The 12,345-nt window shown below is 35.4% G+C and overlaps 3 protein-coding genes across 7 annotated transcripts in view; 2 read left to right on the top strand and 1 right to left on the bottom strand.

Annotated features, from left to right (window-relative positions):
- Kcnq (KCNQ potassium channel) overlaps nt 1-6,746 on the top strand; it is a 28,755-nt gene extending 22,009 nt beyond the window's left edge. For all 5 annotated transcript variants that reach the window (XM_070654019.1, XM_070654020.1, XM_070654021.1 and 2 more), the window contains 3 exons: nt 419-575; nt 1,795-1,917; nt 2,640-6,746. In XM_070654019.1, coding sequence (XP_070510120.1) covers nt 419-575; nt 1,795-1,917; nt 2,640-2,741 — 382 coding nt within the window. In that variant the 3' untranslated portion in view covers nt 2,742-6,746. The remainder of the gene's footprint in view (nt 1-418; nt 576-1,794; nt 1,918-2,639) is intronic.
- Nucleotides 6,747-8,270: 1,524 nt separating this feature from the next.
- On the bottom strand, nt 8,271-11,061 carry Nprl3 (GATOR complex protein Nprl3). Its single transcript, XM_070654048.1, has 7 exons — nt 10,732-11,061; nt 10,322-10,593; nt 10,148-10,243; nt 9,864-10,082; nt 9,460-9,793; nt 8,935-9,111; nt 8,271-8,817 (listed from the first exon to the last, which is right to left on the bottom strand). Exons 1-7 carry the CDS (start codon nt 11,059-11,061, stop codon nt 8,443-8,445), a joined length of 1,803 nt encoding a protein of 600 aa, XP_070510149.1. The 3' UTR covers nt 8,271-8,442.
- Pop4 (ribonuclease P/MRP subunit POP4) lies at nt 11,048-12,314 on the top strand. Its single transcript, XM_070654125.1, has 5 exons — nt 11,048-11,189; nt 11,254-11,353; nt 11,433-11,569; nt 11,650-12,037; nt 12,129-12,314. The coding sequence occupies exons 2-5, from the start codon at nt 11,338-11,340 to the stop codon at nt 12,266-12,268; spliced, it is 681 nt and encodes a 226-aa protein (XP_070510226.1). The 5' UTR covers nt 11,048-11,189; nt 11,254-11,337; the 3' UTR covers nt 12,269-12,314.
- Nucleotides 12,315-12,345: the final 31 nt, after the last annotated feature.

Here is a 12,345-nt window from a genome sequence, read left to right as displayed (position 1 = left end):
CAATTTGCGTTGACGAGGTTTAGCGTTGCGCTTTAACAGTTATTTCTAACGACGAAAGGGAAACGAGCTGTATCACGTTGCGCCTTGCCACGACGTGATCGACTAGGAAGATTAAGTTAGCAAAGATCGCGGCTCCGGGAGAGGAATCGATTTCTCTTCTAAATTGAATCGAGAGAATTTGAAAGCAAGTAGCTCGCAATCGAGCTCTGTTAACGCGATACTTATTTTACACAAACTTTTCGCTCCGGAACATACTTTCGTCTGTAAAACTAATAGCTTGCACGTTTAAAAAAAAAATTAAAAAGTAAAATAATTAAAAAAAAAAAATCAAATAGCGAAGGTATAGGAGGAGAATGCAAAGCGTCACTTTGCAGCTTGCAATTTGTCAGGTTGAGTTCAGCATTTTGTCGATTTTTAGGTTGACAGAGGCGCACCGGAATGCCATTCGGGCGATTAGGAAGATCAAGTACTTCGTGGCCCGCAGAAAGTTTCAACAGGCACGGAAACCGTACGACGTCCGTGACGTTATCGAACAATACAGCCAAGGCCATCTAAATATGATGGTGCGGATTAAGGTGAGTCGGTTCATCCAATTCCAAATGCACGTTTATCCGTTTTGAGGATAGTCGTTTGATGCAGGCCGGCCTCCCTCGGCACGTATCGGATAAAGTGCCGTCTCGTTCGCGAAGCGAAATCGTACGTTCGCGTAGCGAGCCAGCGGCGCGCGACGCGGGTGAATCTGTTTCTCCGTGTAATACGCTGTAATTGCTCTTATTTGACTGATTACTGAGCGATCGGCGGTAGCAAATCCCAGCCTCGTGTTCAATCGACCGTGCGCGATCGCCATCACGATTAGCCCGACACGCAATATCGAAGGGTAGAAGGTATGTCGCGGCGAAGTCCGTGTCGGTTCACGGGACAATGTAATACGACGGCAGAAAACAGCCATCAGTTAATTGGGAAACGGGGGCGATTCGCATCTACGCTTATCGGTTGCCGAAGATCGATTTTACATTTACTTCGTGGCTCATTAATAATGTCTTGACGCGGGATTTTCGGCGCTCATTTAAAGAACGTTGAAGGGAAAACATTTGCAATATATGATTTATGTTCTATCATCATGTAGTGAAATGTTTTATTTATTTAATTAATATAAACTGCATGAAATAGTGCTGGTTTGATAGATGGACGTTTATTTGCGCCTGAACGATAGATTGATTTCCATCAGTAGTTGTTGCTCAATAATTGCTGTCTGGATCGACGTTAAAAATAAAAAATAAAAAAGCCAGCAAAGACGAAACGTCAATCACGGTAAATTCAACTTCTGGTCTTTTGTTTGCCGAAGAAAGCTTTGATACTTCGCTACGAGCGAATGTAGGATTGTATTATGTATCCGAGAAGATCGATAGCATCCTCGAGCTTCTAGTACTTCGTCGCGAGTCCCGTTGACGAAATTTCGAATTTAACAACTAAACGCAACGGGAGATTTTAATCGCAAAAATTTGATTTTCCATGCCCGATCCAGTCGCCGTTTGTTTCGCGTAAAAATTTCGCGGCAGCTTCCCGAATTCGTTCCGTGATTTTAATCACAGCGTTGCGTCGATGGCGCAACGCGACCAGGAAGCGGAGAGCTGAAGGACGGATGGTGCTAAGCTATATTAATTAACAATATGAAATATTAATGGCGAATAACGATTTCTCTCTTCACGTCTGCGCCCTTTCGTCGACCAGCGCGTTTTTCGGCGCGACCTGTAGATTTACGGGCAGTTGATTGCACGTTCGATTTGTCCGCAGGAGTTGCAGAGGAGATTAGATCAGACCCTGGGTAAACCGGGGAGCTACCTGGCGGGAATCGACCGGGCAGGCAACGTGAAACCCATGACGATTGGCGCGCGTTTATACCGAGTGGAGCAGCAGGTGCGTCTTTCATTTTAATTACCGTAATGTTCCTTTAATGAATATCTAACTGTCCTAATTCCACGTAGCTTAACATACTCGTATGTATTTACATATTCGCGAGAATAATATGCGGTTGATTAACCCACTTCCGAATTCATATTTTTGTACAACTAATATTTTTGAGTTCATCGCGAGCTCTGCAATATTTTTTACAGTATAAAAACACGCAAATAGTTTTTTTTTTTTTTTTTTTTTTAATGAAATTTTAAATTAAAGCTACGATAAAATAAGAAAAATTTTTTTATGTAGATAATTCTCTTTCTTCAAAAGCGCTTTGGTTCTTTTTTTTTAATTGAACATTGTTATTACAATTTTAAATCTTTTAAGGAATTTCATCACGGGGATTGGAATATAATAAGATTCTTACAATCAAATATTGAACATAAAATAGGAGATTATGAATTAAGCCGTTTTAATGATTGCGGACACTTTATTGAACATTTGGTTCTGTCACATGACATTCATTAAGTTCTTATTTTGGACCCTTGCGTAATAACTTGAAAATCTTTTACAATATTTTTATTATTACAATTATTTCGAATAAAAGGTAAAACATATATTTTTGTTAACTGTTCTTACGACTCTCGCAAATTTTTCTTAAGTAATAAATCGAAGCTCGAGTTTTCTCTCGGCGGCAATTTACGATCGAGCACGTTGGTAAAAAAATTTTTCACTTTTAGCTGTCGGTGATGGACAAGAAGCTGGACCAGTTGGTGTACGTGTTAAATGCGGTAGCGCAGAAGCAGCAGATACCTCTGCGAAGTATAGAAGACGACGTGTAACAGAGAGCCCCCGGCGAATACGTGCAATCCGTTTTACAATCGCCCGTTCCACGGATCCTGCCTCGCGTTACTATAACCACGGTGACGCCAGATATGTTTAGCGAGAGCTCTTAATGTGGATGATGGCACGCGAGCTTGACAGTGCTCTATCCCGAATATGTCCGAAAAGTACAAATATTATATAGCGAACGCTACTCGCTATATTCGCTTATTCGACTCCACTCGAGAGACTGCAATCTGCGAAAAACGTTGTAAACCGTCGAAGAGAACTCGGACAATCCTCGTAGTTCCATTGTACCCATCGAGATGATCCGTTCTTACATTCTTCATCTTGCGACTCGATGGAATTGCGACCGTCGCTATTATTACCGCCGCTGTCGTGCGTCTCGTTGAGACATACGATAGAGAGAACGATATCTTCTTCAATACGTTGTTGACTCGGGGCTGAGAGGGAGTCCTCAAGTGTAAACGCAAACGATGAAGTCAAACGCACAGGACGGATAATCGAATCAACGATAACCGAATCAGGCGCGCAACCAGAACACGGAAGCCATATATCGCGATTGCTGTACGCGTAAAATGTTTTTTTTTTCTTTTTTTTTTAACGGCGGGGTCGTGAAGTAATCGCGCGGTTATCAAAGAGAGGACGTAAAAAAAAAATAAAAATGCATGAGGCATTTCGGGACTCGACTCTGCGAAGATTGATTTTCTCGTTAGAAAAGAAAAAAAAAGGGGGGTTTGTCAATTCTATTCCATCTTTTTAGCTCGCCGAAAATTGGGTAAACGCCAATGGGAACATCACTCGGGCCAACTAGAAGTAATAAGAAGAAACAATAAGCAACACTGAACTTCCTAGAGCAGATTTTAATTAAACTCATAGACTGCCGATCGTTTTGTCGATCGGCTGATCGTTCGTGAAAAGCCGGGACCGCTTATCGTTCCCAAAAGCGATTCCAACGGTTCTGCAGGGTTTTACGATTTCGAATTGTGGTTCCGTTTTGTTTCACCGGCACGGGAATCTCGCGAAAATAGAACCAGATTCCGAACTGACGCTCGCGGAGTGTTTCCGGTTTCGATTTCGCAAACGCGAGCCTAGCTCTCTCGATTTATTTATATCTCGATTTAATTCTTCGGTCTAGCACAAATATAGATACTTGGAGATAAGCCCGCTTCTCAAGCCCACATATACGAATTCTCCATTTCTTTTTTTTTTTTTTCTTTATTTTTATGGCATTGCCTAGTCGCACTTGCCTAACAGCGCTTGTTCCTAAAGAGCAATACGTCTACATAGAATCTAGATTACTGCGTGCTGCTCCATAAATTCGCGATATGCAATATGTACATATCTATAACATTAGTCTTCGATGCATGCGTGTGAGAATATTTTAACGAATTAGAAGGACACGCCTCCGCGAATGGAGACAGAATGAAGGCAAAAGCGTTGACACTCTCGCATATAAATACAATTTATATTTTGTACGTACGTTACTTAGCAGAGGAACGTTTTGAAGTCGAAGACGTGCATCACGATCTGGAATCATAGGCGCGCAACTCGCAACGTTACAGGGCTCTTTTTATTCAGGATCAAAGCCACGAAGCGCGACGCGGCACGTGAAGAACTCTAATACGTGCGATCTATAAACTTTTCGTTTAATTAAATTGATCGGACGACTCGAAGAAGAACGGTCGGACGGACGATCGGACCGACACGTGGACACAATTGCAGTTTTTATGATTTTGTCGACTGCCAAAACTAGATCTAAACGAGAGACGAGCAATACAACGTTAATAAGTTCAGATAGGCGGGTTTCGCGCCGCCTCGCGACTTGCGGTTTTGCGTCGATCGATTAACGACCAGTCTTTCGCGGGCGGGAGAGCGTGCTTTACCAGGTGGCTCTATCGCACTTTATATATCTATCACCTCTTATATACATATTATTATGTACATATATACAGTGAGAATAGATATAGCAACTTTCTTAAATCGAGCGGCTTCTAAGAGTATTTTTAATCACACAGAGGGTCATATTATATATATATAAATATATATAAATTTATACATACGTGATATATAAATTTATATATTATATATATAAATATATAGGTGTAGGGTCCAAAATTATACACATTTTACAAGACTTTCTCGTGAACCAAAAACACCACACTGTACTGCTGCAATGGACGTGGTGCTTGATTCGAGTCGATCAATTCGTTGCATCAGCGGGCTTTACATGTATCGTCGAACGAGTGCACTTGATATTATATACATCGTGTCCACTTTGCTTCACGCGCGTATATAAGTGTGTGCGTGTATGCGTGACATGCGTGCGTTTGGGTGGCGAGTGTGCGTGCGTGTGAACAAAGTTACATAACTTGTCTCTACACTTATTTTTATACTATTATATATATATATATTTTTTTTTTTTTCGTACCGGGTTTTCTTTGTATTTTCCCATGAGTAACGTAAAAGTTGTACAAAATAGTTTATTATTTATGTCGAATGCTCAATTGTTCTTGAATCAAGCACAATTTCTATCGATTATAATAAAATGATAGTCAAGATTCAATAATTTTGGAACAAATGCAACATAACAATCGTCTTTGGGAACAGATTATTTCTTAAGATTTAAATACCGCTGTGGCACTTCTGATTAAACGCGTTATCTACTTCTAGCGTTTGACCAATGTAAAAAAAAATAATAATAACAATACCGAAGAAACAGACCCTCCGATTTTGATATTACATCAAGTAATCAGCACACTTTTGACAATTTTATACGGCGCTCTGTGCGGATCCGTTTCTTTTTTATGAATTGAACCTCGTGATGCTTGGCTATCATTTTATTGTAAGTGTGTCTCATCGAATATATAAATATGCGAAGAAAGTGCACGGAAAAAAGTAAGCAAACTACTCTACAAAACACGCTTTAGCCTACGTGCGTACGAGCACACTCTACGGTGCCTCTCACTTAACTTACTCCACTTTAACACAATCGAGTAATAAAAATTTACGTATAGATCATATAGATAATGGGCGCGACGTGATGACGTAACAAAAGATTTTTCGTTTGTCTAATAATTTCTTAAGCAACCGTTTCACTTTCGAGCCTCGTTGAACAGTGAGCCTCTTCCGTTCATCCTTTTGAGCGGCTTGAACAAATAATGGAAAATTCTGTAGGTGCGTAAAATAGTCAAAACGTCGGTAAAGAAAGGCATGTGCACGACGAACGAAATTTAAGTACCTACTATACAATCATTAGTGAATAGATATTTATCATTATAGAAGTAGAGACAATCAACAGACGTCATTAACGTGACGCTATATATAAAAATCAAATTCTTTTTTGCGATTGAATGGCATTCTCGATGGAAACGATTTAGTCAACGAAGTACATAAAATATAAGTTAACTGATAAATTCCGTTGATAGATAAAAGTCGAAGATATTCAATAACTTTGCGCTTGAAGCATCGTTATTTTGTTACGTAAATTATCATTCCGATGACTGTATGCTCATTCGTTATTGTCTTTACAACTGGAGGAAAAAAAATCTCGTACAACGTATTAATCAAAAGTATAGAAAAACATTTTTTTTATTTTATTGTACATTAAAAATTCCTTTTTTATGGAAGAGAATCTTTTCTTCCCAGTTGTAATGGCAATAACTCTGCAATTATTTTATATAAAATATATTTCTTTTGTTAAGGAAGCTCAATATATATTATATTATATTATAAATTTTATTTTACAATAAATTGAGGGTAAAAAATGTTAAAATTTTAATTTATAAAAGTTGCGATTGAAAGCTTTTTAAAAATTGTTACGGTCTGTTTAAATACGATCAGATTATGATTGACCAAAAACGTTAACGCCCCTCTTTTTTGTCAAAAATCGTGATAGTTGATTATTGGTAAAGTAATTAAGAAGAAATATATAATTGTAGATACGATTAAATATTCAATATTATATCACAAAATACTCTCAAATAAAGGATCTCAAAATGCAAGTAGTGTTCGTGAATCGGCCGAAAAAAAAAGAAAATAAAGTATGTAATATAATTTTTATTGTTAACGCATATAAATGCATTATACATTATATATAGCAAACATGCAATCGTGTACGCACGCAATCAAGTTAGTAAAGATATATACATACTTAGAAATCGTTTAAGGCGACAACTTAGATTTATCGCATACGAAAAAAAATAATAAGCTCTCTTTTTCCTACAATAAATTTAATTAACGCGTATATTAACATTGAACTAGTTATAACGTAGAAAGTTATGTAATCGAATCGAAATTCGCTACTCTCTCGCAGCTTAAAATGTGATAACACGCAATCTACTGTAGTTGAAAGTTAGAAAATCGTGTCCGAGAGATTGCCTCTCCCTTTCTCTCTCTCTTTGCCTGTCGTAAAACTTTAGATACCTCCGGTCTAGTTTAAACCGACACATCGACATATATATATATATATATATATATATATAAATATAAATATATGTTATAAATATATTTATATGATATTTAATATAAATAAATGCTGATATTTTCAACAATCGCGCGCGTAATATCCGATCTGTCAAATACTGTACATTTGCGACAGCATTACCTATATAACTATAAATATAAAGATTATACATAATTACTATTATCGAATATTAGTAAAAGTTGAATAAATCATATCTAACTATTCTCTTGAAAATATTTTATTATTTCTTCGCGCTCTTCGCTTTTTATTATTGTACAAGTTTCATTTTTTAAACAAAATATTAAAGAAAAAATATATAAAGTTCAAAGAAAAATATTTATAAATTTTATTAAAAAGAAAAGAAATTTTTCTGATTAATTTTATTATTGAATTATTTAATGTAGAATTCTGTTTAATTTCAAAGATTAATATTAATCAAGACGTAAATAATTTAATTTAATTATGTTTCTCTTTATTTTGCTTTATAAATGAATGAGATACTTACTTACTTATTAGAAACTAGAAGAAACCATGCGTGCGCCACCTAAAAGTGGCTCCGCCGATGCATGATGCTCTTCCTAGGCCTCCTCCTCCTCCTCTCAGGATGTTTGCAGAATGTCAGGTTGATCCTTTCTTCAATGCAGAGAGCCCAACTCGGAATCGGTGGCTTCCACGCGTACAGATACAGAGGTTCGTCCATGTGAAGCCAGCGCTTCGGCTGCCGTCGAATAAAAGAAAAGGCCAGAGCTATACATTGTCTGTCCTGCTCTTTCGCGGCGTCGCCGGCAGTTTTCGCAGATCCGCTTCTCGGTAACATCGCCAAGTTATAAGATGAGAGCAAACATATAAACTTAACAGTAAAATAAAAAGATTTTATAATTTAATAATGTCTAACTTGTCGTTGAATTGTACTACTTGTACTTTTAAAATGTCGGACCATACACCATATGGTGACTCGGATTTCGTACTACTTAAAAAATACATTATAAAAATTACATTATTTATCCTATCTTAAAAAAAATTACTGAAAAAAATATTAGATTGTAAGGAAAAATAAATTGAGATGTTAGGTAAAAATCCGGTGACGTTTATTAAAAGAACGTATAAATATGTTTTATAATATATAAAATTTTCTAATTTGTTACAATATGAAAATTAATTCGTAACAAACTTACAGCTGTAAGCATAGCTGTATTACATAAATTAAGTTATACAAAAGTCGCACAAGGTTTTAATCAAGTTCCTAATCGACTGTAGAAAAGTGCTATAGCGGGATCTTCACATTCAGAAGTCATTAATACATCCCGAAACTTATCCAGCAATTGTAACAATTGAGATCTACGAATATTTTCTAAATACATAATCTCTTCCAAGTGATAGTCTCCGTCAAAATATCCTAGACGACACAATCTATCGAGTAACTTTCTGTCATCGGAAGGAATATCATATTCTTCTGATTGATAGTCGTATAACGTATCCTCTTTGTCTGTAAGCGATAACTCCTCTTTAATTTCGGTAGGAGTTCCTTTTGGCGTTTCATTTAAACTCCATGTGCTTTCACTTTCTTCTATTCTTGAGTTTGTCTCATGAGTTTGTTGGTCCTGTATATCCTAACATTAAACATAAAAAAAAACATTGAGGTAAAAAAAGAATTTAATATACAAAATATCGAAAAAAAAAAATTAAATCGATTTTCATTGAATTAGATATATTTTGATATCACTTACCAGTGATAAACGGCCATATACAGTTGGTATATATCGCACATATGTGTGCAACTGTAAAAGCAAATGATTTTTTAATAACCATATGATTATTTTTACTAATTGTGTTTGCTGCTGTGGCTGACTTAAAGGATTTAATTTTTGACTGATCGAAGTTGGTAGAGAAAAATCATTGATCACCTAAAACATATACAATATTTATTAAGTATTTTTTTGTATTATTATTATAAATAGAATTAAGAAATTAATATACAATATTAATAAATATCAAATTAAAGATCGAAAATAATTATAGTATATGCTGAAAGGCAGATACGGCATTTGCTGCGCTAACAGTAGCTAGCGAACGTAACTTTAAAATTGTGTGCGTCGAATTTCACATGTTCCCCGTATGTATGTACCGCGCCGGCCGGTTGCCGATGACCGATTTCCCCCCGTTCTCTCATTCCCTGCCTCTGCCGCCTAAAGTTACGTATGCTAGCCGTTGTCGTCGCGGAAAACGTCATATCTGCTTTTCGGTATACATACTTGAAGTAAGCAAACTCCTGGGAAGTGTTCAGAAAAAGAATCTAATAATTGGCTTGTTAAAACAGCATCTGGGGAGACAACATAAACGTTACTTTCGCAAAGTGGGTAAATTATTGTAGCTTTTGCCCAATAGACTAAATGACCAGCTAACTGAAACACTTGTGCAAGTGTCAGATCTGAATCAGCAGCTAAAGTCTGCAAACTTTTCAATGGGTTATACATCTGAATCAATCGTTTAAGTGCCGGGGAACAATCTATTTGCAAAGATTCCAACAAATCCAGTGGCTCTGTTAACAAGAGTATAGCATGATAAGGCCTTAAACTGTTTAAGCACCTGGGAAAAATATCAGGTTACAATTTACATGAATGTAACATAATTGAAATTGAGAAATTATTTAACAAACCTGTCTATAATTTCAGGATCTATAAGTAATCCTTTTTTATGAGACTGATGAACTTTTTGTGGAAGACAGAAACGTACTTGTATCCATTTGTTAATCACAATACTCACAATACCTGAAGAGCTAAGATTACTAAACACAGATTTCAACCCTCTTGCTAGTGAGCTTCTTTGAAGAATTGACTCATATGGAGACTCATCACAATCACTTTCACCTTCAGATCTAAAAATATATAGTTTATGTCTGGATCTACAATATTATTGACTTAAAAAAAAAATTTTATTTACCTTCCAGCAATCTCATCATGCGTTGATACCATTATCTTTATTTCATCTGTCAAAAAACCACATCTTTTTTCTTCATGTCTCAATGCTATGCCTAATCTAAACATATGAAAATGCTACTTCTATACTTAAACATTTTTTCTTTATATATGTCGAAATTATTAATTATTACATTACCTCTTGCTTAGATCATAGTAACACTTTACTATCGAATGACTTGCTTGTGCTTGCAGTGCAAAAACTATATTGAAAAGCATTGAAGAATTCACTTCTTTCAAACCACGGGGTGGAACCAAAGTCGGGTGTCCAACAAAACGAACGTCGTTCACTTTCAATTCGAACTTCTGTTCGCATAATTCTGGCTTTACGGCAAATAAAGTCGAGAGAACTTCGTCTGTTAGACCAGTTAAATTTCCATTACTTATGTTCGATGTGGGAAACGGTAAAGACTGTTGAATAAAATACGACATATCATAAAATTAATTATACAATTAAAGCATTAAAAAAATTCTCAAATGCCGCTAAACCCAATATCTTTTACAAATATTATTAAATACACGTTGTTTTAATAAAAACCTGCAACGAACCTGTAACAAATCTTCTGTATTAGTCAACGAATAAGGATTCTTTCGTTTCATACATTGATTCGAATCCCTTACATGATTAGTCATATGTGGATATCGAAATAATAATCTATCGCCTTTACTGTCGCTTTTCACCAAAATTATACTCAGTGGATGGATATTCATATCGTTTGAATTTCCGAGCAGCAAAACGAATTTAAAGGTTAGACAATTATTGATTCCGGTAGAATCGGTGGTTCGAGATCTCGGCACCTTGTGCGCGGCGATAATGTACAGGATCTCTGCTGCAATTTCAAGTGGTTTCAAGTCTACTAACGTCGAAAGATCAAACATTTGGATGGAGTCATTGATTTAATAAAGGAGATAAACAAGTGTTAACAAGAGAATTTGTTTCCCTTCTTTTTTATTAAATATCAGATTGCGGATTATATTAACCAGCTTGCACATCAGGTTTTTCAATTGTAAGTTAGTGAGGTTATTATTATTATTATTAATTTTTTTTCTAACTTGTAATTTTATTTTCAGAATCGTAAAAAAAGTACTATCACAATATTTCAACTGTGATCTGGCGATTTAAAATATTAATTCAGGATTTAACACTGCAGTATCATGTCAAACTATGCAAGTAAGTATTTATATACATATATAGCAGCACACAAACTTGTGATTATTTGTTCCTTTATTTTATAACGATCGTGTTTTAGAATTGTGCACATCACTGCCTAATAGTCAAATTAGTCATATCAAGATTTGTGAAAATACTCAGCAATATGTCATTGATTTCTTGCAAAACTTGTTGCCTTCATCTGATTGTAAATCCCTTCCAGATGACCTAAGAAAGGTATGTATTATATTATAGCAAATTAAAATAAAACTATGAGAATATGATAATTAATTTATTTTAATAAAAATCTTTTTCAGACTTTCATATTTAACAAAATTAAGTCAAAGCACAAGCAGAAAGTAAAAAAAGGTAAATTTTTCTCTGCCAGGAAGAGACTTCATCTTGGTCTAAGCAAAGTTGGGAATAGAAATGATATTAAGTACTCTGATCTTTTTCCCTTAAATCAATTGTGGATGCAGTACATGCGAGAAGCACTTGGTGTTGAATCATTTGCTGATTTGCCACAAAATTCTAATCATCCAAATTCAGAGAATGTAAACTTGCAATTGATGAAAGCTGATTTTCACGGTGCCAGGATCTCGATTGAAAAATCAAGGTGTCCAAGTCTGGTGGGAGTTGTAGGCATTGTCATACAGGATACAAAGAATACCTTTAGGATTTGTGGAATAGATAATGTTATTCGAAGTAAGCAAATATATATTTATTACTTTTATATACATTGGTAAAAAATTCTTTACAAAACTTATTATTAATACTATTTTTTCTTTATTTTCAGCAATACCAAAAGATGTAGTACAAATTAATATTTATTTAGATGATAATGTGACACTAAAAGCATTTGGAAAGGAACTCTCTGTAAGACCAGCAGAACGAGCAGTTAAAAAATTCAAGAATAGTTCAATTGTGACATTATGATAAACATTTAATGTAATAATATCGAAAAAAATTGATGTTATTTTAATCTTAAAGTAATTATTTAATTTTATTTTATT

This window comes from Cardiocondyla obscurior, linkage group LG03 (assembly GCF_019399895.1).
Source record: "Cardiocondyla obscurior isolate alpha-2009 linkage group LG03, Cobs3.1, whole genome shotgun sequence".
Taxonomy (NCBI): Eukaryota; Metazoa; Arthropoda; class Insecta; order Hymenoptera; family Formicidae; genus Cardiocondyla; species Cardiocondyla obscurior.
The sequence above is the reverse complement of the archived record's forward strand: the minus strand, read 5'-3'. Positions and strand labels throughout refer to the sequence as shown.